Source organism: Nerophis lumbriciformis, linkage group LG10 (genome assembly GCF_033978685.3).
Source record: "Nerophis lumbriciformis linkage group LG10, RoL_Nlum_v2.1, whole genome shotgun sequence".
NCBI classification, from domain to species: Eukaryota; Metazoa; Chordata; class Actinopteri; order Syngnathiformes; family Syngnathidae; genus Nerophis; species Nerophis lumbriciformis.
In genome coordinates this window covers 47,222,369-47,249,949 of record NC_084557.2, presented here as the reverse complement: position 1 = coordinate 47,249,949, position 27,581 = coordinate 47,222,369, and the positions used below count along the sequence as shown (strand labels likewise).

At 42.1% G+C, this 27,581-nt stretch overlaps 2 protein-coding genes across 10 annotated transcripts in view; one reads left to right on the top strand and one right to left on the bottom strand.

The window, feature by feature from the left end:
• Positions 1–23,425, bottom strand: part of cracr2b (calcium release activated channel regulator 2B) — a 62,137-nt gene extending 38,712 nt beyond the window's left edge. Inside the window, exon 1 of one of the 3 annotated variants that reach the window (XM_072913974.1) lies at positions 23,407–23,425. In XM_072913974.1, coding sequence (XP_072770075.1) covers positions 23,407–23,411 — 5 coding nt within the window. In that variant the 5' untranslated portion in view covers positions 23,412–23,425. Of the gene's footprint in view, positions 1–14,613; positions 14,742–23,406 lie in introns of those variants that run through there. The other 2 variants (XM_072913975.1, XM_072913976.1) reach the window with 2 other exon arrangements.
• tmem138 (transmembrane protein 138) overlaps positions 22,886–27,581 on the top strand; it is a 45,358-nt gene continuing 40,662 nt past the window's right edge. For 2 of the 7 annotated variants that reach the window (XM_072913982.1, XM_061969536.2), the window contains exons 1-4: positions 22,886–23,193; positions 23,266–23,371; positions 23,435–23,541; positions 25,199–25,368. In XM_072913982.1, coding sequence (XP_072770083.1) covers positions 25,241–25,368 — 128 coding nt within the window. In that variant the 5' untranslated portion in view covers positions 22,886–23,193; positions 23,266–23,371; positions 23,435–23,541; positions 25,199–25,240. Of the gene's footprint in view, positions 23,194–23,265; positions 23,372–23,434; positions 23,542–25,142; positions 25,369–27,581 lie in introns of all 7 variants that reach the window. The other 5 variants (XM_072913978.1, XM_072913979.1, XM_072913981.1 and 2 more) reach the window with 5 other exon arrangements.

Here is a 27,581-nt window from a genome sequence, read left to right as displayed (position 1 = left end):
TTTGGTACATGGTGTAATAAGTGATGTTTGACAGTAGATGGCAGTCAAACATAAGAGATATGAGGTACGCATGCACCTCCTGGTACCCTAGCACCTCCAAAACCCTCAAATCTAAACTCCAAACATCCCAGAACAAGCTAGTCAGATTACTTCTAGACCTCCACCCCATATCAAACCTCACTCCTACCCACTTCTCCAAAGTGGGCTGGCTCAGGGTGGAGGACAGAGTAAAACAACTTGCACTGAGCCTAGTCTATAAAATCCGCTACACCTCCCTGATACCGAAGTACATGTCAAACTACTTCCTTAACGTAAATGACCGCCATAACCACAACACCAGGGGGAGCTCCACTAACCACGTTAAACCCAGATTCCCATCTAACAAAGGTCTTAACTCATTCTCTTTCTATGCCACATCAATGTGGAATGTGCTCCCAACAGGTATAAAAGAAAGGGCATCTCTATCCTCCTTCAAAACCGCAATAAAAGTACACCTCCAGGCAACTTCAACCCTAAACTAACACCCTCCCGGATTGTTGTTAATAATCAAATGTAAACAATCAAATGTAGATACTTTTCTTATGCCTTCTGATCTCTCTCTCTCTATGTCCACTACTTGCTGTACATATCCTACCAAGTCAGACCTACACTGTTTCAATATCCATTTCTCTGTTCTCAATTGTTGATGACGGATGATAACAACCAAACCTACCCCCCCCAACTCCACACCCCGAATTGTAAATAATGTAAATAATTCAATGTATACACCCTGATGATTATCTTGTGTGATGACTGTATTATGATGATAGCATATATGATAGTATATATCTGTATCATGAATCAATTTAAGTGGACCCCGACTTAAACAAGTTGAAAAACTTATTCGGGTGTTACCATTTAGTGGTCAATTGTACGGAATATGTACTTCACTGTGCAACCTACTAATAAAAGTCTCAATCAATCAATCGATCAAGGTATGATGCAATATCACTCAAGTAAACAACACCCACATTTTATATGTTCCATTGAAAATATAGAACATTACAAACGGCGCTCAAAAATCTATCAAAATGTTTTAGTACGACTTTGGTAAGCTATGAAGCCGCTCCGCTTGGTGGATTGTCGACGCATTAAACATACGAGTATTATTATAGTGTGTGTTAGGGCTGGGCGATATGGCCTTTTTTAAATATCTTGATATTTTTAGGCCATATCGCGATACACAATATATATCGGGATATTTTGCCTTAGCCTTGAATGAACACTTGATGCATATAATCACAGCAGTATGATGATTCTATGTGTCTACATTAAAACATTCTTCTTCATACTGCATTAATATATGCTACTTTTAAACTTTCATGCAGAGAAGGAAATCACAACTAAGTCAATTTATTTTTATATAAACAGTTATTAAGCAGTGGCACAAACATTCATGTCATTTCCAAAACAAAGTGCAAAATTCTCAGAGACATTTTAAAACAAGCTATAAGTGCACTTTTGTGCATGATGTCACTAAGATGACACATCAAAACAACACTAAATTAAAGTGCACTTTTTGTACAGAACGCCACTACAATAGTTTAAAACGAACAAAGCGCACTTTTGTGCATGATGTCACATAAGATATTTCAATAAGTGTCACATAAAAATGACCTGCATATCATATAGTATATGTCCTACGGTGTTGATGTGGAAATAGTTGCTTCGGCATTTCGTCGGTGTGGCACCGAACGGAGATGTTGACATGTAAAGACATATTCCCACTTGAAGCCAAACCACCGTCAGACGATGGACCCCGTGCTGTTTTTCTTGGGAATTAATTATTCCTCCATTTTTTACCAGATTCGCACTTTCTTTCTCTCGTATTACCACTCAAACCACACCGTTAGCTGTTAGCATCACAGCTAACGTTACCATGTCGCTACCTGTCTGCTCCGCGGGAGCGTGTGACGTTGCTCACGTGACAGTGTGTGACGTATGTAAGAAGGTGCGCTTGTTTTAAAAGTCTCTGTGAGAAGGAGAGACAGGAAAGAGTGAGAAACGCCTGCAGTTTAATGCCCCGCAGCTAAAAGCAACTGCGTGAGAACGTACACTCGAATATCATGATATAGTCATTTTCTATATCGCACAGAGACAAACCCGCGATATATCGATATATCGCCCAGCCCTAGTGTGTGTATAAGGTAGGGATGTCCCGATCCGATATTTGGATCGGATCGGCCGCCGATATTTGCAAAAAAATGCGTATCGGCAAGGCATGGGAAAATGCCGATCCAGATCCAGTTGAAAAAAAACTCCGGTCCGTGTTTTCCAACGCACCGATTTAAATAATACATTCCACTTTTCTGCTGCTCCCTGATTTCCGTTCCGCATTTTCCAGCACACCTTCAACACATCCACAAGTCTGTGAATTCTCACGCAGTTGCTTTTAGCTGCTGACATTACACGACAGGCTCTTCTCACTCTTTCCTGTGTCTCCCTCTTACAGACAGCGAGCGCACCTTCTTACACACGTCACATACTGTTACGACATACGTCACATACGTATACGTCCTCCCCGAGCAGAGAGGTAGCAGCATGGCTAACGTTAGCTGTGATGCTAGCGCAGCCGCTAAGGTGCGCGCCTGCTCAAGCGTCCTCTGCGCACGTCAAATCTATGCCACGCACAAAATCAAATAAAAAAATAAGCGCATAACAATTTTCGACACACGGACACGACAGAGAAAACAGTTTTCGTCATCATTGTTCAAATATTGTAACGTCTGTCGAGACGCTTATCTCCATTCGGTGCCACACGTCCACACCATCAAAAATGCCGAGGCAAACATTTCCACATCAAAACCGTATGAAAAAAATAGTGATTTTTTTAGTTGTGATTTCCTTCTCTGCATGAAAGTTTAAAAGTAGCATATATTAATGCAGTATGAAGAAGAATGTTTTAATGTAGACACATAGAATCATCATACTGCTGTGATTATATGCATCAAGTGTTCATTCAAGGCTAAGGCAAAATATCGAGATATATATTGTGTATCGCGATATGGCCTTAAAATATCGCAATATTAAAAAAAGGCCATATCGCCCAGCCCTAGTTCAATGATGCCATTTCTGTTTGTCATGTATAATTTTGTCTATTTTGTGTTTATCCTTGAATAAACAGGTCAGTTTCTTGTTACCAACCATTGTGTATTATTCAAACTCCCCTAATTCAACTGGCTAGTTGTTATCAAGAGTACTAAAACCCTTTTCAACATGATTCTGACAACAAAGTAGGCTAAATAACTTTAATACATGCTCGGATAGGCCAGTATCGGTATCGGATCGGAAGTGCAAAAACAATATCGGAATCGGATCGGAAGTGCAAAAACCTGGATCGGGACATCCCTAGTATAAGGTAAGACATATTATCTGGTGTTTTGTTTCGCAATATTATGCAAAAGCAACTTTTTTTACCTTCCGGTACCTGCTGATCTGTATTTGGGATCTTCATAAATCCTGAAAAATTGCGCGCGTCCGCCTTTGTAGTCCTCTACTGACGACATAGTCGATAGGCTCCTTCTTTTTCTCCATCTTCTTGTTATGGGACATTCATCCTCCGCTGTTGCCATTTCTAAATATAAAGTAGTGTAAAGTTCTTACTTATATCTGTCAGTAAACTCGCCATTAAAATGCTAAAACATACCGGTGTAGTGAGTTATATTATTCACCCAAGGAACTTTAGTTAGAGTTCCGGTCGGACGGTTTTTCACGGGACACATTTCCGGCCTTGTTGTTGTTTCCAGATGAGGAGATGCTGCTCCGTTATTGATTTAAGTAAAGTCTGAATGTCGTTAAGACAGTTAGCTCCATCTTTTGACACTTCTTCCACCCCCGTCCTTGCACGCTACACCGCTACAACAAAGATGACGGGAAGAAGACGCTGCCGAAGGTGAGCCACGTAAATAAGACCTCCCACAAAACGGCGCATCTGGAAGACACTGTCAGAAAGCGGCTTGAAGATTATCTGTAAAACATAAACTATGCAACATTTTGACCAGAGAACCACCATTACATGTTATGTAGACCACAAGGAAGTGTTTTCAATTTATCCATCTTCTTCCGCTTATCCGAGGTCGGGTCGCGGGGGCAGCAGCCTAAGCAGGGAAGCCCAGACTTCCCTCTCCCCAGCCACTTCGTCCAGCTCTTCCTGTGGGACCCCGAGGCGTTCCCAGGCCAGCCGGGAGACATAGTCTTCCCAACGTGTCCTGGGTCTTCCCCGCGGCCTCCTACCGGTCGGACGTGCCCTAAACACCTCCCTAGGGAGGCGTTCGGGTGGCATCCTGACCAGATGCCCGAACCACCTCATCTGGCTCCTCTCCATGTGGAGGAGCAGCGGCTTTACTTTGAGCTCCTCCCGGATGGCAGAGCTTCTCACCCTATCTCTAAGGGAGAGCCCCGCCACCCGGCGGAGGAAACTCATTTCGGCCGCTTGTACCCGTGATCTTGTCCTTTCGGTCATAACCCAAAGCTCATGACCATAGGTGAGGATGGGAACGTAGATCGACCGGTAAATTGAGAGCTTTGCCTTCCGGCTCAGCTCCTTCTTCACCACAACAGATCGATACAGCGTCCGCATTACTGAAGACGCCGCACCGATCCGCCTGTCGATCTCACGATCCACTCTTCCCTCACTCGTGAACAAGACTCCGAGGTACTTGAACTCCTCCACTTAGGGCAAGATCTCCTCCCCAACCCGGAGATGGCACTCCACCCTTTTCCGGGCGAGAACCATGGACTCGGACTTGGAGGTGCTGATTCTCATCCCAGTCGCTTCACACTCAGCTGCGAACCGATCCAGCGAGAGCTGAAGATCCTGGCCAGATGAAGCCATCAGGACCATATCATCTGCAAAAAGCAGAGACCTAATCCTGCAGCCACCAAACCAGATCCCCTCAACGCCTTGACTGCGCCTAGAAATTCTGTCCATAAAAGTTATGAACAGAATCGGTGACAAAGGGCAGCCTTGGCGGAGTCCAACCCTCACTGGAAACGTGTCCGACTTACTACCGGCAATGCGGACCAAGCTCTGGCACTGATCATACAGGGAGCGGACTGACACAATCAGACAGTCCGATACCCCATACTCTCTGAGCACTCCCCACAGGACTTCCCGAGGGACACGGTCGAATGCCTTCTCCAAGTCCACAAAACACATGTAGACTGGTTGGGCAAACTCCCATGCACCCTCAAGGACCCTGCCGAGAGTATAGAGCTGGTCCACAGTTCCACGACCAGGACGAAAACCACACTGTTCCTCCTGAATCCGAGGTTCGACTATCCGGCGTAGCCTCCTCTCCAGTACACCTGAATAGACCTTACCGGGAAGGCTGAGGAGTGTGATCCCACGATAGTTAGAACACACCCTCCGGTTCCCCTTCTTAAAGAGAGGAACCACCACCCCGGTCTGCCAATCCAGTGGTACCGCCCCCGATGTCCACGCGATGCTGCAGAGTCTTGTCAACCAAGACAGCCCCACAGCATCCAGAGCCTTAAGGCTCAATTTAGAAAAAATAAATAAATAATATGACTCCTTTAATGCGCCCTATAATCCGGTGCGTCTTTTATATGAACAAAGATCGAAAATAGACCATTCATCGGCAGTGCGCCTTATAATCCGGTGCGCCCTATGGTCCGGAAAATACGGTACAAATGAAGATATAAAAAGGATATATTACACAACAACTGTAACATGCTACAGGCTGTGTAAAGAGTATGGCCCGGAATGGAAGGATCATGTGAGGTTTGTGTATTCTTCAAGAGGAGGGTGGATAGGCAAGAGTGAGGAGATGCAAATAGTGTTTGACCTAATTTGCATTGTTAGAGCGACCACAATTGAAGGCAAATCTGCCTCCAAGAACCGCAGGGAAAATGTGTCACACACTTTAGGCTCTTAATAAAAGTGATTTATGACAGCGAGCCTCCATGTTATGTTATTTTCATTTATTATGCCCCCCCAACCAACTGTTACATGCGATGTTATAACAACAAGGATGGATGATAATTTGAACAAAGCAAAAAAACTACCTTATCTAGCGAACACGGTTCTACAAACAATACATTTTTTCCAGATCCATAAAAAAATTAATCTTTTAAGAGTGGCAACTGATAAGCTGTGAGAGGATGATATACAGAGCCTTTAGAACTTCCTCCTGACAGAAGAGATAAGTGGAATTCCAGTGTGAAAACTTGTGTCAACATTATATGAGAGTTGTAATGTTTTAGGTAGTCAGGTAGGGCAAGGGTGAAATCAACTTTAAAAAGTCAGTCATTTGTTTAAGGCAGAGCCTTATTTACCGTATTTTTCGGACTATAAGTCGCAGTTTTTTTTTCATAGTTCGGCCGGGGGTGCGACTTATACTAAGGAGCGACTTATGTGTGAAATGATTAACACATTACCGTAAAATATCAAATAATATTATTTATCTCATTCACGTAAGAGACTGGACGTATAAGATTTCATGGGATTTAGCGATCAGGAGTGACAGATTGTTTGGTAAACGTATAGCATGTTCTATATGTTATAGTTATTTGAATGACTCTTACCATAATTAGGGATGTCCCGATCCGATATTTGGATTGGATCGGCTGCCGATATTTGCCAAAAATTGCGTATCGGCAAGGCATGGGAAAATGCCGATCCAGATCCAGTTTTAAAAAAAACTCCGGTCCGTGTTTTCCAACGCACCGATTTAAATAATACGTTCCACTTTTCTGCTGCTCCCATATTCTGTTCCGCATTTTCCAGCCCACCTTCAACACATCCACAGGTCTGTGAATTCTCACGCAGTTGCTTTTAGCTGCTGGCATTACACGACAGGCTCTTCTCACTCTTTCCTGTGTCTCCCTCTCACAGACAGCAAGCGCACCTTCTTACACACATCACATACTGTCACGTCATACGTCACATACTGTCACGTCATACGTCACATACGTATACGTCCTCCCCGAGCAGAGAGGTAGCAGCATGGCTAACGTTAGCTGTGATGCTAGCGCAGCCGTGTGACCAACGCTCCCTCTAAGGTGCGCGCCTGTGCAATTGCGCACTGTTTAAGCGTCCTCTGCGCATAGCAATTATATGCCACGCACAAAATCTAATAAAAAAATAAGCGCATAACAATTTTCGACACACGGACACGACAGAGAAAACAGTTTTCGTCATCATTGTTCAAATATTGTGACGTCTGTCGAGACGCTTATCTCCATTCGGTGCCACACGCCCACACCATCAAAAGGCCGAGGCAAACATGTCCACATCAACACCGTATGAAAAAATTAGTGATTTTTTTAGTTGTGATTTCCTTCTCTGCATGAAAGTTTAAAAGTAGCATATATTAATGCAGTATGAAGAAGAATGTTTTAATGTAGACATGCAAGCCTTGAAAGAAAATTTTGAAAATCAAGACTACATTTTCTGCAAATGGGTGCATTTCTACCCTATATTTTAACTTTAGATTTATTCTCATATCAAACTCTTTTGGCTGTCTTTTTGACACTTACATCTGGCGCCCCCCTCCACACCCTGGATTATAAATAATGTAAATAATTCAATGTGATTATCTTGTGTGATGACTGTATTATGATGATAGTATATATCTGATAGTATATATCTGTATCATGAATCAATTTAAGTGGACCCCGACTTAAACAAGTTGAAAAACTTATTGGGGTGTTACCATTTAGTGGTCAATTGTACGGAATATGTACTTCACTGTGCAACCTACTAATAAAAGTCTCAATCAATCAATCAAAACACATAGAATCATCATACTGCTGTGATTATATGCATCAAGTGTTCATTCAAGGCTAAGGCAAAATATCGAGATATATATTGTGTATCGCAATATGGCCTTAAAATATCGCAATATTAAAAAAAGGCCATATCGCCCAGCCCTAGTTCAATGATGCCATTTCTGTTTGTCACGTATAATTTTGTCTATTTTGTGTTTATCCTTGAATAAACAGGTCAGTTTCTTGTTACCAACCATTGTGTATTATTCAAACTCCCCTAATTCAGCTGGCTAGTTGTTATCAAGAGTACTAAAACCCTTTTCAACATGATTCTGACAACTAAGTAGGCTAAATAACTTTAAACTTTAATACATGCTCGATTAGGCCAGTATCGGTCAGTATCGGTATCGGATCGGAAATGCAAAAACAATATCGGTATCGGATCGGAAGTGCAAAAACCTGGATCGGGACATCCCTAATCAGGAGTGACAGATTGTTTGGTAAACGTATAGCATGTTCTATATGTTATAGTTATTTGAATGACTCTTACCATAATATGTTACGTTAACATACCAGTTGGTTATTTATGCCTCATATAACGTACACTTATTCAGCCTGTTGTTCACTATTCTTTATTTATTTTAAATTGCCTTTCAAATGTCTATTCTTGGTGTTGGCTTTTATCAAATACATTTCCCCAAAAAATGCGACTTATACTCCAGCGCGACTTATATATGTTTTTTTTCCTTCTTTATTATGCATTTTCGGCCGGTACGACTTATTCTCCGAAAAATACGGTATATGAAAGCGCCCAGGTGTATTTAGGAATCTGCTGCAAAAATGTTAATCTCTTCCACGTTTTTTTAACTGAACTCGTGGGCCGGTCTGGTGTCATTCCTGGGCCGGTTTTAGCCCCCGGGTCACCAGTTGATAAGCACCGGTTTAACTTGTGTTTTTGACGCACAAGGGAAAAGTGGAGTAAGAGCTAAGTTTTATATATATATATATAAATGTAATTTTTTGTGCCTTTAAAAAAGAATTAGAACTCTACTTTAAAACACTCTCTACCTCTAACTGTCACACCGCGGTGAGGGATGTCTTGTCTTGGTTTTTTCTGTCTTGTGATGTGCATGTTTTAGTTTGAAAAGTAACTCTCCTCTCGTTTCAGGTCACTTGCCCTTCCTTTTGTGTCATCAGTCTGACGTCATCCCGATTCCCTGATTGTTTCCACCTGTTCCCTATTACCCTCATGTGTCTTATAAGCCCACTCCTTCCTTTGTTCTGTGCCAGATTGTTTCGTTTATTCGTGCTCTCTAGCTTCCATGTTCCTGTCCATGCCTTGTCTTGTGATTAAGTTCCTTGATCTTGAATCCCTTCGTTGCTATTTTGTAGTGATGGGTTGATGAGGCGTCATGAAGCGTTTCGACACATTGCAAAACTGTATTGATACTGTGTCGATACTGTGTCACTAAATACTGACATCTGCTGGACATTAAAAATCCCTACAGGCAACCTATGGACCGACTCAACTGACACTGATTTTATGCCCTAGTACAGGGGTCACCAACCTTTTTGAAACCAAAAACTACTTCTTGGGTACTGATTTATGCGAAGGGCTACCAGTTTGATACACACTTAAATAAATAAATATATTGTCAATTGTAAGTTACACGTAAGTGTGATTTAAAGAAGAATAGCTAAATAAATAAATTTATATATATAAAAAAATGGGTATTTCTGTCTGTCATTCCCTTTTACGGAAGATTTTTTGTAGAGAATAAATGATGAAAAAAACACTTAATTGAACGGTTTAAAAGAGTAGAAAACACGAAAAAATTTAAAATAAAATTTTGAAACATAGTTTATCTTCAATTTCGACTCTTTAAAATTCAAAATTCAACCGACAAAAAGAAGAGAAAAACTAGCTAATTTGAATCTTTTTGAAAAAATTAAAAAAAGAATTTATGGAACATCATTAGTAATTTTTCCTGATTAAGATACATTTTAGAATTTTGATGACATGTTTTAAATTGGTTAAAATCCTATCTGCACTTTGATAGAATATTTAACAAATTGGACCAAGCTATATTTCTAACAAAGACAAATCAGTATTTCTTCTAGATTTTCCAGAACAAAAATTTTAAAAGAAATTCAAAATACTTTGAAATAAGATTTAAATTTGATTCTACAGATTTTCTAGATTTGCCAGAATAATTTTTTTGAATTTTAAATCATAGTAAGTTTGAAGAAATATTTCACAAATATTCTTCGTCGAAAAACCAGAAGCTAAAATATTTATTATTCTTTACAATAAAAAAAAAGTAAATTTACTTGAACATTGATTTAAATTGTCAGGAAAGAAGAGGAAGAAATTTAAAAGGTAAAAAGGTATATTTGTTTAAAAATCCTAAAATCATTTTTAAGGTTGTATTTTTTTCTCTATAATTGTATTTCTAAAAGTAATAAGAAGCAAAGTAAAAAATAAATGAATTTATTTAAACAAGTGAAGACCCATCCATCCATCCATTTCTACCGCTTATTCCAAGTGAAGACCAAGTCTTTAAAATATTTTCTTGGATTTTCAAATTCTATTTGAGTTTTGTCTCTTATAGAATTAAAAATGTCGAGCAAAGCGAGACCAGCTTGCTGGTAAATAAATACAATTTTAAAAATAGAGGCAGCTCACTGGTAAGTGCTGCTCTTTGAGCTATTTTTAGAACAGGCCATCGGGCGACTGATCTGGTCCTTACGGGCTACCTGGTGCCCGCGGGCACCGCGTTGGTGACCCCTGCCCTAGTATATACAATAATATAAACCAAGTCATTGTATTTCATTTAGGATTATTTCATATCTTCATTTAAATAAAAATATATTTTTATCTTTTTTAGATACAGTCAATAAATAATGTGAACATGTATCATAACATGGAAATCTAAGAGAACGTGTTGTGGATGATTGTGGACTGGGAATTTTTTTAATTTTATTTTTTTACACATTTTTATAAAAAAATAATAAAAAAAAGTTTTTCCGACGTATTACATTTTAGACGATTTCTCTTCTTAGTTATTATTTCTCCGGCTGTAGAAAAGAGCCGCTCACAGGGCACAGAGGAGGCGTCAGTGCGACACAGTTCGCGTATCGGTCACGTGACCAAAACAGCGCATGATCGGTCACGTGACTTTCTAAAAGCGGTACGCGCCCCGACACAGGGTTTTGCTCTATGAGCTCGACGCATGCGCCGATGCATCGGTGTTGCCGGACCCATCACTAGCAGAGTGAATTTTTGTTATTTAGTTTATTCAGCCGAAGTGGTGAGTTTCAGTTATTTTTCATTCTTTCCTCAAATTTTTGAGTGACTATTTTTGTTAATACTTTATTAGATTAGTTAGTGTAGAATTTTCCATAGCTATTTGTTTCTTCCTCCTGTTGGAGCGTTTTCTGTTTATACATTTTTATAGCATATACGACGCCAATTATAGTTCGTCTTTGCTTTTGTGTTTTCCTCCGTTCGGAGTGATTTTTGGTTGTTCCTATTTTTTTTTTGGAACCTTTTTTGCCGATTTAGTTTTTGGTTAAAATAGATATTGTAATCCTTGACTTTGGAGGTGAAAGGAAGCTGTCAAAATAAAAGCCTGTCTAAATTCCCTACTCTGCATCTGAGTCATATCCTTTTACCAAGCCTGACACTAACAACCAAAAAGGTGTGAAAACTATGATGCTGTGTTCCATATTTAGATTATTTACGGAACTTGTGTGAGCCTTTGGCTTTACATTTTGTTACATATATATATATATATTAGAGATGCGCGGATAGGCAATTTATTTCATCCGCAACCGCGTCAGAAAGTCGTCAACCATCCGCCATCCACCCGATGTAACGTTTGATCAGAACTGCACCCGCCCGCCATCCGCCCGCACCCGCCCGTTGTTATATATCTAATATAGACGATGCAAGGCATTAGTGAGGCATACCTGCCAACTACTCCGGTTTTCCCGTAATTCGTACGGTTTTCATCAACCTATTCCGGGTTACGGTTGCAGTGATAAAAAATACGGTTTTTCATTAATTAAAAAAAAAAAAATGGTGAAAACTACGCGAATTGCACCTTGTGCAGACAAGATTTTTCGATCGGACACGGAGGAATTAGCGATGTAAAAGACCACATTGGGACAAAAAAACACAAGTCTAATGCCGTTGCTAGCGATACAAGTGGAAAACTTTCAACGTTTTTCGTCGCCCAAACAGATTCTTTGGATGTGATAAATGCCGAAGTTTTATTTACGGAGGCAATAATTGAGCATGGATTTCCAATCGCACTGGCTGATCACATGGGACAGTTAAATGTTTGCAATGCAACCTTTAAAAATCATTACGTGGTGATCGCGGTCCCAAAAATAAACTTTTCTTGCATGATAATGTCCAGAAAAATTCGCTTTATATTACTATAGAGTCCTTTTAACGAATGAGTTTGATGGTTTATCACAAACCTTAAATGAAAGAAGTCCTTTGTTCTCCTGCACCATGCGCGCGTGCGCTTTGGCCTTGCTTCGTGTTTGGTGCGCAATCCTGTCGGCTGTATTTCACAGCACGACATACTGTTAAAAGTGTTTATACTATTTATGCTTTCAAGTCCAAGTTGAAGAAATCTTGTTAAATGTTGACAGCATAACTACCAAAATACAGAAGTATGTCCTTAATATTTTTGCAGTGCTATTTCTGTTGAAAAGTTCAAATGATTACATTAGAGATGTGATGTGCCACTTTTCAAGTGTCTGATGGCTTAAATTAATTTTCAGTAATTTTTCATATTTTGAATTCTTTTGAAAGGCTTACAAAAAAACTACATTTGAATTGTAATTCCATGCTATTGACAGGACTATTAATTTTAATGAAGTTAGCTTACCATGTTTACAGTATGATAATTGTGATAGAAATGTGAATTTTAGGCACAGAATATTTTATACAATTGAACAAGGCAGTAGATTATACAAGCTTGGACAGAAAGTTAATAATGACACCAATTTTTTTTTTTAATGGAATTGTTTAGTACTGTTTTACCATTTGTTTACTGTAAAAAGTGTTTATACTGTTTATACTTTCAATTAACAAATTGAAGTCTTGTGAAAGGTTGACAGGATAACTGGCATTAACTGTCAAAATAATTTCAAACTATTGAAGTTAGCTTACAGAATAAACATGTCAATCAACCCATATGATTTTTGCTGTAATATTTTTGTTTTGAAAAGTCACTGTGACTGATAGAAAAGTGATGGTTTTAGCAACATTTTAACCTGTCTGAATGCTAATAATCATTTTGCGTCGGGGGGCGAAGCCCTGAACCCTCCACCAGGACTTTGTCCTGGACCTACCGGGGCCTGCGGCCCTTGGACCCTGGCTACTAGGTTTTTCTGATTTCAAAAGTTGGCAGGTATGGTGAGGTTATAAAGCTTTTGCCTGTTAAAGAAAGGAGACTGATCCAATGCAGCACATACTTTCGCGTGCCACGCTGTCACGACCCAGACGCACACCAGTGCGCAATCATATGGGAGCCGCGCTGAGCGCACCTCCAAGCGCGTCTCGCTGCCGGCGACGGCCGGGTATGGCCCGACGCTCCAGCGCCATCAATTTTCAGGGCTAGTTGATTCGGCAGGTGGGTTGTTACACACTCCTTAGCGGGTTCTGACTTCCATGGCCACCGTCCTGCTCTCTATATCAACCAGGGTGAGCCCCACCCCTTCCGTGAGCGCACTGCGCACGGAGTGACCCCTGTTACGCGCCCCCGGCAACAGGGGTGGCGGGCAGGTAAGCTGCGCGGGCGGAGCGCGCGGAGTGACCCATGTTACGAGCCCCCGGCCACGGGGGTGGCGGGCAGGTAAGCTGCTTACCTGCTGCGCGTGACGCCGGCTGCGGCGAAGGCGGACGAGGCGGGGTGTCGGTGCGGTGGGCGCGGTGGTGACCCTGGACGTGCGTCGGGCCCTTCTCGCGGATCGCCTCAGCTACGGCTCCCGGTGGGGCCCTCTCGGGGGAAGGGGCCTCGGTCCCGGACCCCGGCGAGGCGTCCCTTCTCCGCTCCGTAAAAGTGTCCATCTCTTTTCTTTTTTTTCCTTCTGTTGTGGCATATGCTGCAGGTGCCTGCTCGTTTTTCGTATGTGGGTAACAACATTTAACTATGTATATATATTTCCGAATTGGTTTAACTGCCACCCGCCTGAATCTATTTAAAATCTAATTTTTTTTTAATTTCAATCGCCCGACCCGACCCGCGGATAAAATCTAATTTTAATCCGCGGACTCCGCGGTTGTGCCCGCAAACCGCGCATCTCTAATATATATATATATATATATATATATAGCATTCTATTTTAGTTACTTTATTGAGTTTACAACCCCCTGGCTCTGTTTTGTACTGTTTCTGTACTTGGTTTGTTTATTATTATTTCTTGATTGTATGTAAATGTTTCGTATTATAAACAAAGGTTTAAAAAAAAAAAAAAAAAAAAAAAAAAGTGGAGTAAGAGGCTACAGCCTATGATGGCTCGACAATTTACGCTGAATATAAATATTTACTGACAACTTTAGCAAAAACAAAAAAAGTTAAATTCTACATTCAGCTTAATTTATACTTATACAAAATGTAGCAACGGAACAGCTGTCGCTTTAGTAACGTTAGCTAACTTAGCTAACCAACGTAAATACAACATAAAGTGGCACTTGAAATTATTCATACAAAGAAACAACGACGCTTTATTTATGTTGGCACACATTTTAAATTGAGCGAAACTAGTCATACACTCAAGTTATATCAACTTGTATGAGTTTAGCAAGTTCGGAGCGGTACATACCTCGACTGTGTCCAGGCGCAGGTGTCCACTGTGTCCTTTGATCACTTGCAGCAACACAGTCAAGTACTAATTATAGCCTCTAGGTGGCAGCAAAGATCGCCTTCACTTAGCTTTACCGTAAAGCCTAGTATTGTACGCAGTAGGACTTTCGTGCAAGTATTATCGAGCCCTTAACTCTGTATTTTAGTGTTATTTAAAATATTGTCATCAAAATGAAACTAAAATAGCTTACAATAATGTTGTGTCTATGCGGTGAAACACGTGTGAGGAAAATTCCAAGAACTACTATTGTGGTTATTACAGTAGAGGGCCCTGTTGTCATGAGGATACAAAAATGAAGCATTTTGGAGGTTGATGGCTGTTATATCTGTGGAGCTGGAGAGTAGAGATGTCCGATATTATCGCCCAATAAATGCTTTAAAATGTAATATCGGAAATTATCGGTATCGGTTTTGTTATTATCGGTATTTTTTTTATATTTTTTTTTTAATTAAACCCATACTTGCCAACCTTTATATATATATATATATATATATATATATATATATATACATATATATATATATATATATATATATATATATATATATATATATATACATATATATATGTATACATATATATCCATCCATCCATCCATCTTCTTCCGCTTATCCGAGGTCGGGTCGCGGGGGCAGCAGCCCAAGCAGGGAAGCTCAGACTTCCCTCTCCCCAGCCACTTCGTCCAGCTCCTCCCGGGGGATCCCGAGGCGTTCCCAGGCCAGCCGGGAGACATAGTCTTCCCAACATGTCCTGGGTCTTCCCCGTGGCCTCCTACCGGTCGGACGTGCCCTAAACACCTCCCGAGGGAGGCGATCGGGTGGCATCCTGACCAGATGCCCGAACCACCTCATCTGGCTCCTCTCGATGTGGAGGAGCAGCGGCTTTACTTTGAGCTCCCCCCGGATGACAGAGCTTCTCACCCTATCTCTAAGGGAGAGCCCCGCCACCCGGCGGGGGAAACTCATTTCGGCCGCTTGTACCCGTGATCTTGTCCTTTCGGTCATAACCCAAAGCTCATGACCATAGGTGAGGATGGGAACGTAGATCGACCGGTAAATTGAGAGCTTTGCCTTCCGGCTCAGCTCCTTCTTCACCACAACGGATCGATACAGCGTCCGCATTACTGAAGATGCCGCACCGATCCGCCTGTCGATCTCACGATCCACTCTTCCCTCACTCGTGAACAAGACTCCGAGGTACTTGAACTCCTCCACTTGGGGCAGGGTCTCCTCCCCAACCCGAAGATGGCATTCCACCCTTTTCCGGGAGAGAACCATGGACTCGGACTTGGAGGTGCTGATTCTCATCCCAGTCGCTTCACACTCGGCTGCGAACCGATCCAGTGAGAGCTGAAGATCTTGGCCGGAGGAAGCCATCAGGACCACATCATCTGCAAATAGCAGTGACCTAATCCTGCAGCCACCAAACCGGATCCCCTCAACGCCCTGACTGCGCCTAGAAATTCTGTCCATAAAGGTTATGAACAGAATGGGTGACAAAGGGCAGCCTTGGCGGAGTCCAACCCTCACTGGAAACGTGTCCGACTTACTGCCGGCAATGCGGACCAAACTCTGACACTGATTATTCAGGGAGCGAACTGCCACAATAAGACAGTCCGTTACCCCATACTCTCTGAGCACTCCCCACAGGACTTCCCGGGGTACACGGTCGAATGCCTTCTCCAAGTCCACAAAGCACATGTAGACTGGTTGGGCAAACTCCCATGCACCCTCAAGGACCCTGCCGAGAGTATAGAGCTGGTCCACAGTTCCACGACCAGGACGAAAACCACACTGTTCCTCCTGAATCCGAGGTTCGACTATCCGGCGTAGCCTCCTCTCCAGTACACCTGAATAGACCTTACCGGGAAGGCTGAGGAGTGTGATCCCACGATAGTTGGAACAAACCCTCCGGTTCCCCTTCTTAAAGAGAGTAACCACCACCCCGGTCTGCCAATCCAGAGGTACCGCCCCCGATGTCCACGCGATGTTGCAGAGTCTTGTCAACCAAGACAGCCCCACAACATCCAGAGCCTTAAGGAACTCCGGGCGGATCTCATCCACCCCCGGGGCCTTGCCACCGAGGAGCTTTTTAACTACCTCGGCAACCTCAGCCCCAGAAATAGGAGAGCCCATCACAGATTCCCCAGGCCCTGCTTCCTCATAGGAAGACATGCTGGTAGGATTGAGGAGGTCTTCGAAGTATTCCCTCCACCGATCCACAATTAACACATTTGTGTTAATTCCACGACTGTATATATCGGTATCGGTTGATATCGGTATCGGTTGATATCGTTATCAGTAATTAAGAGTTGGACAATATCGGAATATCGGATATCGTCAAAAAGCCATTATCGGACATCCCTACTGTAGAGCAGTGTTTTTCAACCACTGTACGGCCGTGACCAGGGGCGCCGCTAGGGATTTTGGGCCCAATGAAAATAATCTTTACAGGGCCCCCAACACAGTGTCATTATTTTTTCTGTATTATAATTTCATCATCATTAGGGGCCTCTCTGGGCCCCCCTCCATCATGGGCCCCTAGAATCCGTCTCCTTTACCCCCCCTTTTCGGCGCCCCTGGCCGTGAGATACAGTCTGGTGTGCCGGCCCTTGGGAGATTGTCTAATTTCACCTATTTGGGTTGAAAATACTTTTTGTAAACCAGTAATTATAGTCTGCAAAAGATGTGTTGTTGTTGAGTGTCTGTACTGTCTAGAGCTTGGGTGTCAAACTCTGGCCCGCGGGGCAAATTTGGCACACTGTGTAATTTCATTTGGCCCTTGAGACAATATCAAATTAACATACAGTGGCGGTGCCGCTGTAACACCGCATTCACCGCCAATACTCATACTTGCCAACCCTCCCGATTTTCAGTGCCCCTCTCGAAAGTCTCCCGGGGCAACCATTCTCCCAAATTTCTCCCGATTTCCACCCGGACAACAATATTAGGGGCGTGCCTTAAAGGCACTGCCTTTAGCGTCCTCTACAACCTGTCGTCACGTCTGCTTTTCCTCCATACAAACAGCGTGCCGGACCCTATCACATGATATATGCGGCTTCTACACACACATAAGTGAATGCAACGCATACTTGATCAACAGCCATACAGGTCACGCTGAGGGTGGCCGCATAAACAACTTTAATATGCGCCACACTGTGAATCCACACCAAACAAGAATGACAAACACATTTTGGGGGAACATCCGCACCGTAACACAACATAAACACAACAGAACAAATACCCAGAACCCCTTGCAGCACTAACTCTTCCGGGACGCTACAATATACACCCCCCGCTACCACCAAACCCCGCCCACCTGAGCCCCGACATTAATGAACTAGCATCCCAGAAAAGATGGCAGGTATCTGGCTTGGGCACATCAGATTAGATCAGTGTGTTGCAAACTGAGCAGTTTAAAGTTAAAAGTTAAAAGTTAAAAGTTAAAGTACCAATGATTGTCACACACACACTAGGTGTGGCGAGATTATTCTCTGCATTTGACCCATCACCCTTGATCACCCCCTGGGAGGTGAGGGGAGCAGTGGTCAGCAGCGGTGGCCACGCCCGGGAATCATTTTGGTGATTTAACCCCCAATTCCAACCCTTGATGCTGAGTGCCAAGCAGGGAGGTAATGGGTCCCATTTTTATAGTCTTTGGTATGACTCGGCCGGGATTTGAACTCACAACCTACCGATCTCAGGGCGGACACTCTAACCACTAGGCCACTGAGTCCTGAATGGTTGGTTTATTCATTGTTATTTTATTTTCAAATGTATTAGCCTGTGGAAAAAGTTAATGTTGATATTTACCTCAGAAGACTGCAAATAGAAAAGAGGCATTCAATTTTTATTTAAATTGTATTTGATATGCCATTGATATTTTCTAGTAATTATTATTATTATTTGAAACTGGATTTTGCATGTCACTATAAAGTTATATAAGCCTTGCTTGTTCAATATTCAATGCAAAACTTGTTTGGGTCCCTATTAAAAGGTTCATTTGTTCAACCTTGGCCCGCGGCTTTGTTCAGTTTTACATTTTGGCCCACTCTGTATTTGAGTTTGACACCCCTGGCTTAAACCAAAAATAAACAAAAGGTGAGTGCCCCTAAGAAAAGGCATTGAAGCTTAGGGAAGGCTATGCAGAACGAAACTAAAACTGAACTGGCTTCAAAATAAACAAAAACAGAATGCTGGACGACAGCAAAGACTTACTGTGGAGCAAAGACGGCGTCCACAAGGTACATCCGAACATGACATGACAATCAACAATGTCCCCACAAAGAAGGATAAAAATAACTGAAATGTTCTTGATTGCTAAAACAAAGTAGATGCGTGGAATAGCGCTTAAAGGAAGACATGAAACTGCTACAGGAAAATACCAAACAAAGAGAAAAAGCCACTAAAATAGGAGCGCAAGACAAGAACTAAAACACTACACATAGGAAAACAGCAAAAAAGTCCAAATCTGTCAGGGTGTGATGTGACAGGTGGTGACAGTACACCTACTTTGAGACAAGAGCTATACTGATGCATGCTTGGTTATGCTTTAAAGTCATATCCAACAATTGCGACAACAACTTTTTACTGTCAACTGAGTTTCGTTTTTTACTGATTTCTGCGGGTGGTGTGCCTCCGCATTTTTTCTAAGCCCGTGACCTTCGATCCCTCAGGCTGTACTGCATCAACAAGCGACATCAGTGTGTAAAGGATATCACCACATGGGCTCAGGAACACTTCAGAAACCCACTGTCAGTAACTACAGTTGGTCTCTACATCTGTAAGTGCAAAATAAAACTCTCCTACGCAAGGCGAAAACCGTTTATCAACAACACCCAGAAACGCCGTCGGCTTCGCTTGGCCTGAGCTCATCTAAGATGGACTGATACAAAGTGGAAAAATGTTCTGTGGTCTGACGAGTCCACATTTCAAATTGTTTTTGGAAACTGTGGACGTCGTGTCCTCCGGACCAAAGAGGAAAAGAACCATCCGGATTGTTATAGGCGCAAAGTTGAAAAGCCAGCATGTGTGATGGTATGGGGGTGTATTAGTGCCCAAGACATGGGTAACTTACACATCTGTGAAGGCACCATTAATGCTGAAAGGTACATACAGGTTTTGGAGCAACATATGTTGCCACCCAAGCAACGTTACCATGGACGCCCCTGCTTATTTCAGCAAGACAATGCCAAGCCACGTGTTACATCAACGTGGCTTCATAGTAAAAGAGTGCGGGTACTAGACTGGCCTGCCTGTAGTCCAGACCTGTCTCCCATTGAAAATGTGTGGCGCATTATGAAGCCTAAAATAGCACAACGGAGACCCCCGGACTGTTGAACAACTTAAGCTGTACATCAAGCAAGAATGGGAAAGAATTCTGAGAAGCTTAAAAAAGTGTCTCCTCAGTTCCCAAACGTTTATTGAGTGTTGTTAAAAGGAAAGGCCATGTAACACAGTGGTGAACATGCCCTTTCCCAACTACTTTGGCACGTGTTGCAGCCATGAAATTCTAAGTTAATTATTATTTGCAAAAACAAAATAAAGTTTATGAGTTTCAACATCAAATATCTTGTCTTTGTAGTGCAGGGGTGCTCACACTTTTTCTGCAGGCGAGCTACTTTTCAATTGATCAAGTCGTGGGGATCTACCTCATTCATATATATAATTTATATTTACTTATTTATGAAATATATGTTTTTGTTAACAAGTTAAAGGTGTTTAATGATAATGCAAGCATGTTTAACACATATAGTTAATATTGTTAATACATTAAAGGTGTTTAATGATAATACAAGTATGTTTAATACATATAGTTAATATTGTTAACAAGTTAAAGGTGTTTAAAGATAATGCAAGCATGTTTAACACATATAGTTAATATTGTTAACAAGTTAAAGGTGGTTAAAAATAATACAAGCATGTTTAACACAAATAGTTAATATTGTTAACAACTTAAAGGTGGTTAAAGATAATACAAGCATGTTTAACACATATAGTTAATATTGTTAACAAGTTAAATGTGTTTAAAGATAATACAAGCATGTTTAACACATATAGATTCCTTTCTTTCATGAAGACAAGAATATAAGTTGGTGTATTACCTGATTCTGATGACTTGCATTGATAGGAATCAGACAGTAGTGATGATAACGTCCGCATTTTCGAATGGAGGAGAAAAAAAGTCCTCCTTTCTGTCCAATACCACATGAAAGTGGTTGGTTTTTGGCATCTTATTTGTCCAGCTTCCGTACTCCTTTGTATACACTTTACAAGAAATACATTGTCGGCAAACTCCGTAGCTTGCTAGCTTGTGCACGCCAGCTTTCTGAGACTCTTATTTTGTTAGCGCAGGCAGGATGAAGCAGAGCTTTTATTGTGCAACTGTGCAGTCGGTCTTTGTAGTTTTGACGACAGGTACGGCGCCAGAGTCTGTTGAAATAAAGTGCTTCTCGCCTTCCAGTCGGTAATTTTAATGAGCTGGCAGCAGCCAGCGTCATCTCAGAAGACCCTCGGGTGCCGTGAATGTCAATCAAGTGACGAAAGTGACGTCATAGTGAAGATTTATGATCGCTCATTTTTAGGACTATTTTTTTAATGCCTGGCTGGTGATCGACTGACACACCCTCCGAGATCGACCGGTAGATCGCGATCGACGTAATGAGCACCCCTGTTGTAGTGCATTCAATTGAATATGGGTTGAAAAGGATTTGCAAATCATTGTATTCGGTTTTGTTTGCCCAACCAGTCTACATGTGTTTTGTGGACTTGGAGAAGGCATTCGACCGTGTCCCTCGGGAAGTCCTGTGGGGAGTGCTCAAAGAGTATGGGGTATGGGACTGTCTGATTGTGGCAGTCCGCTCCCTGTATGATCAGTGCCAGAGCTTGGTCCGCATTGCCGGCAGTAAGTCGGACACGTTTCCAGTGAGGGTTGGACTCCGCCAAGGCTGCCCTTTGTCACCCATTCTGTTCATAACTTTTATGGACAGAATTTCTAGGCGCAGTCAAGGCGTTGAGGGGATCTGGTTTGGTGGCTGCAGGATTAGGTCTCTGCTTTTTGCAGATGATGTGGTCCTGATGGCTTCATCTGGCCAGGATCTTCATCTCTCACTGGATCGGTTCGCAGCTGAGTGTGAAGCGACTGGGATGAGAATCAGCACCTCCAAGTCCGAGTCCATGGTTCTCGCCCGGAAAAGGGTGGAGTGCCATCTCCGGGTTGGGGAGGAGATCTTGCCCCAAGTGGAGGAGTTCAAGTACCTCGGAGTCTTGTTCACGAGTGAGGGAAGAGTGGATCGTGAGATCGACAGGCGGATCGGTGCAGCGTCTTCAGTAATGCGGACGCTGTATCGGTCCGTTGTGGTGAAGAAGGAGCTGAGCCGGAAGGCAAAGCTCTCAATTTACCGGTCGATCTACGTTCCCATCCTCACCTATGGTCATGAGCTTTGGGTTATGACCGAAAGGACAAGATCACGGGTACAAGCGGCCGAAATGAGTTTCCTCCGCCGGGTGGCGGGGCTCTCCCTTAGAGATAGGGTGAGAAGCTCTGTCATCCGGGGGGAGCTCAAAGTAAAGCCGCTGCTCCTCCACATCGAGAGGAGCCAGATGAGGTGGTTCGGGCATCTGGTCAGGATGCCACCCGAACGCCTCCCTAGGAAGGTGTTTAGGGCACGTCCGACCGGTAGGAGGCCGCGGGGAAGACCCAGGACACGTTGGGAAGACTATGTCTCCCGGCTGGCCTGGGAACGCCTCGGGATTCCCCGGGAAGAGCTGGACCAAGTGGCTGGGGAGAGGGAAGTCTGGGCTTCCCTGCTTAGGCTGCTGCCCCCGCGACCCGACCTCGGATAAGCGGAAGAAGATGGATGGATGGATGGATGTATTCGGTTTATATTTTACATCTAACACAATTTCCCAACTCATATGGAAACGGGGTTTGTAGTAAAAAAAACAAAAAAAACTAGAACAGCCTAATAGCAACTAGCACACATATATCTAAAATATATCTATTTTTTCATATTTTTTTAGTATTATTACTCCATCTATTTGCTTTTTTTTTTTTTTTGTTGATGTTGAAAGTGCCTTGACTTTTGTGTGAATTATAAATGTATGTTTGTTGTTCAATAAAAAAAAAGAAAAAAACCGTGTTGGTATACAAATAAAGTTATGTAAAAAAAAAAAAAAAAAAGAGTCGACAGGAAGTGAAAAAAAAAACAAAAAAACTTCTGGAAAGCATTTCCAGCAGGCATTGTCTCCTAGGGAACACGGACATGGAGGTGTTTTATTCTCCTTTTAATTCTCCTCGCTCCTTTTTCTCGGTAAGATGCGTCGCTTAATGCCTTCCGGTTCGCCGGCGAAGACAAATATAACAACGCGGGAGCTTAATGTCGGAAAAAACAGCTAAGCGGAATTCCTCGAAGTTACCACGCTGTTGCTGAGGATGCCAAATGAGCGATTATTGCATCTTTTCTTTCCTAAACAGTATCGATTTACTGGCGAGATCGTTGCCATTTGTCGGGGGAAAATCCTAAAAAAAGATTTAATGGTACAGTATGGCTAGTTGACTATTGCAAATTCGGTCCATCCATTTTTTTATACCGCTTGTCCCTTCATTTAGGCGCAATCAATTCCTAGGGCGGGACTTGTGTAACAGTCTGAGCATGTCGGATATATAACGCTCTCTCGTCGACATCATTCCAGGACCGGCAGATATCTTAATACAGGTACAACATCACAGTTTACCTGAGACAACACACACCTCATCCTTTCTTTCTGTTTCCTTGCAGGCCATCATCCAGTATGTGGGGATCTTCAGTGAAAGATGCCAAGCTGCAAAGAGCTGCCTCTTGCGATCGTGATATATCTCATCCCTGAGGAGACAACAACAGTACAGGTAAAAGCCAGTAAATTAGAATATTTTGAAAATCTTGATTTATTTCAGTAATTGCATTCAAAAGGTGTAACTTGTACATTATATTTATTCATTGCACACAGACTGATGCATTCAAATGTTTATTTCATTTAATTTTGATGATTTGAAGTGGCAACAAATGAAAATCCAATATTCCGTGTGTCACAAAATTAGAATATTACTTAAGGCTAATACAAAAAAGGGATTTTTAGAAATGTTGGCCAACTGAAAAGTATGAAAATGAAAAATATGAGCATGTACAATACTCAATACTTGGTTGGAGCTCCTTTTGCCTCAATTACTGCGTTAATGCGGCGTGGCATGGAGTCGATGAGTTTCTGGCACTGCTCAGGTGTTATGAGAGCCCAGGTTGCTCTGATAGTGGCCTTCAACTCTTCTGCGTTTTTGGGTCTGGCATTCTGCATCTTCCTTTTCACAATACCCCACAGATTTTCTATGGGGCTATGGTCAGGGGAGTTGGCGGGCCAATTTAGAACAGAAATACCATGGTCCGTAAACCAGGCACGGGTAGATTTTGCGCTGTGTGCAGGCGCCAAGTCCTGTTGGAACTTGAAATCTCCATCTCCATAGAGCAGGTCAGCAGCAGGAAGCATGAAGTGCTCTAAAACTTGCTGGTAGACGGCTGCGTTGACCCTGGATCTCAGGAAACAGAGTGGACCGACACCAGCAGATGACATGGCACCCCAAACCATCACCCAACCATGCAAATTTTGCATTTCCTTTGGAAATCGAGGTCCCAGAGTCTGGAGGAAGACAGGAGAGGCACAGGATCCACGTTGCCTGAAGTCTAGTGTAAAGTTTCCACCATCAGTGATGGTTTGGGGTGCCATGTCATCTGCTGGTGTCGGTCCACTCTGTTTCCTGAGATCCAGGGTCAACGCAGCCGTCTACCAGCAAGTTTTAGAGCACTTCATGCTTCCTGCTGCTGACCTGCTCTATGGAGATGGAGATTTCAAGTTCCAACAGGACTTGGCGCCTGCACACAGCGCAAAATCTACCCGTGCCTGGTTTACGGACCATGGTATTTCTGTTCTAAATTGGCCCGCCAACTCCCCTGACCTTAGCCCCATAGAAAATCTGTGGGGTATTGTGAAAAGGAAGATGCAGAATGCCAGACCCAAAAACGCAGAAGAGTTGAAGGCCACTATCAGAGCAACCTGGGCTCTCATAACACCTGAGCAGTGCCAGAAACTCATCGACTCCATGCCACGCCGCATTAACGCAGTAATTGAGGCAAAAGGAGCTCCAACCAAGTATTGAGTATTGTACATGCTCATATTTTTCATTTTCATACTTTTCAGTTGGCCAACATTTCTAAAAATCCCTTTTTTGTATTAGCCTTAAGTAATATTCTAATTTTGTGACACACGGAATTTTGGATTTTCATTTGTTGCCACTTCAAATCATCAAAATTAAATGAAATAAACATTTGAATGCATCAGTCTGTGTGCAATGAATAAATATAATGTACAAGTTACACCTTTTGAATGCAATTACTGAAATAAATCAAGTTTTTCAAAATATTCTAATTTACTGGCTTTTACCTGTATGTTTCTGATCAGAGACGTCACAGGAGTGGCAGATAGCCGCAAGAATACAACACTTTCTATGCTCGCAGGCAATCGCCATTGAGAATCGTTGCGTGTCGGAGTAGTGAAATATGCTGCAGACGGGCAACTACTCACTAGTGCTGCTCATCCAGCTGACGCTACTGGCCTTTGACCTCTTCGTCAACTCCTTCAGTGAACTCTTGAGAGGAGCGGCCGTCATCCAGCTTGTGCTCTTCATGTAAGTCCTTTTATTTGCTTGTGTGATGAAGCCATGTCACATAGTAGTTTTTCAGGAGTACTGTACGTCTAAAATCGACTGTGGCATGGGCAGAACAGCAGGGATGATGTTCGAAACCAATTCTCCCGGTTGTTCGATAAGAAAAGAACCGATTCCATGGACTCGAATCCCTTTTTGAGAACCATTCCCACTATAGTAAAGAAAAAGAGTTGGTTCTTTATTCGAATCCCTAGGAATGAATCCCAAAATAAGCAAAGTTATGCCCATTTGATTGTAGACTCTTACTGGCACCTTGTGGCGATATGAAAATACTACACGTCAATAGTTTGGGCACTTCCGGGTTGATGATGTTAGTCCAGTTCATGAGACAATTGAGAAGTAGACAAGTTGTGTTAGCTCTTAAAAGCCTTGGAAAAGATAAGCCTGTAAGTAAACTGTTTAACTTGTTTATGTAACTCAATATTAAGGTGGAAAGTGGTTAAATTTAATAGTAAGATTTTTATTGAAAAACGATTTTTGTGCACTGTTTCAATGGATGTTTCATACCTGCCAACTACTCCGGTTTTCCCGTAATTAGTACGGTTTTCATCAACCTATTCCGGGTTACGGTTGCAGTGATAAAAAATACGGTTTTTCATTAATTAAAAAAAATTTTTTTTTTTAAGTTTTATTCACGAAATCGCGTAACAACAATGACAATCGACACTGCTTCCCGTAACTTCCTATCGGGCCATTCCGAATGCCATGCGCGAGGCTATTTATAGCACCGCTGCCAAGCACGAGGCCATTGTTTCCAAACGAGCGAACGATCCTGGAATTAGCCGGAGAAAAATCGCAAACGACTCTTAAACCGAAAAGAAAACTGCAGTCATTCCGTGAAGAATATTCAAAAGCCTATCCGGGAATAATTATCCGTTCCAAAAAGGGTGAAAACTACGCGAATTGCACCTTGTGCAGACAAGATTTTTCGATCGGACACGGAGGAATTAGCGATGTAAAAGACCACGTTGGGACAAAAAAACACAAGTCTAATGCCGTTGCTAAATTTGGATTTTAGCCACAAAAAGGTAATGACACCAATGTTATCTATTGGAATTGTTTAGTACTGTTATACTGTTAAAAGTGTTTATCCTATTTATGCTTTCAAGTCCAAGTTGAAGAAATCTTGTTAAATGTTGACAGCATAACTACCAAAATACAGAAGTATGTCCTTAATATTTTTGCAGTGCTATTTCTGTTGAAAAGTTCAAATGATTACATTAGAGATGTGATGTGCCACTTTTCAATTGTCTGATGGCTTCAATTAATTTTCATTAATTTTTCATATTTTGAATTCTTTTGAAAGGCTTACAAAAAAACTACATTTGAATTGTAATTCCATGCTATTGACAGGACTATTAATTTTAATGAAGTTAGCTTACCATGTTTACAGTATGATAATTGTGATAGAAATGTGAATTTTAGGCACAGAATATTTTTTACAATTGAACAAGGCAGTAGATTATACAAGCTTGGACAGAAAGTTAATAATGACACCAATTTTTTTTTTTTATGGAATTGTTTAGTACTGTTTTACCATTTGTTTACTGTAAAAAGTGTTTATACTGTTTATACTTTCAATTAACAAATTGAAGTCTTGTGAAAGGTTGACAGGATGACTGGCATTAACTGTCAAAATAATTTCAAACTATTGAAGTTAGCTTACAGAATAAACATGTCAATCAACCCATATGATTTTTGCTGTAATATTTTTGTTTTGAAAAGTCACTGTGACTGATAGAAAAGTGATGGTTTTAGCAACATTTTAACCTGTCTGAATGCTAATAATCATTTTGCGTCGGGGGGCAAACCCCTCACCAGGACTTTGTCCTGGACCTACCGGAGCCTGCGGCCCCTGGACCCTGGCTACTAGGTTTTTCTGATTTCAAAAGTTGGCAGGTATGCATAAACTGATAGGTGTGGGCTGCACCTGGGAACACACTGTGCACTTCTGATTGGTGTTTCTATGCATGCGTGTGTGTGTGTCTCTCTGTCTGTCTATGAGGCTGCAGTGCGTTAATAAATGTCCCCACACGATGTACATTTGACAGTGATTCATAGCAGGGAAGCTAACATCAGCCTACGGTGACAGCCAAAATATCTACTAACGTTACTTACCGCCATGTGCTTCCTCAAATTTGACGTTGAGCTCATGTAAGCTTAAGCTTGTTGTT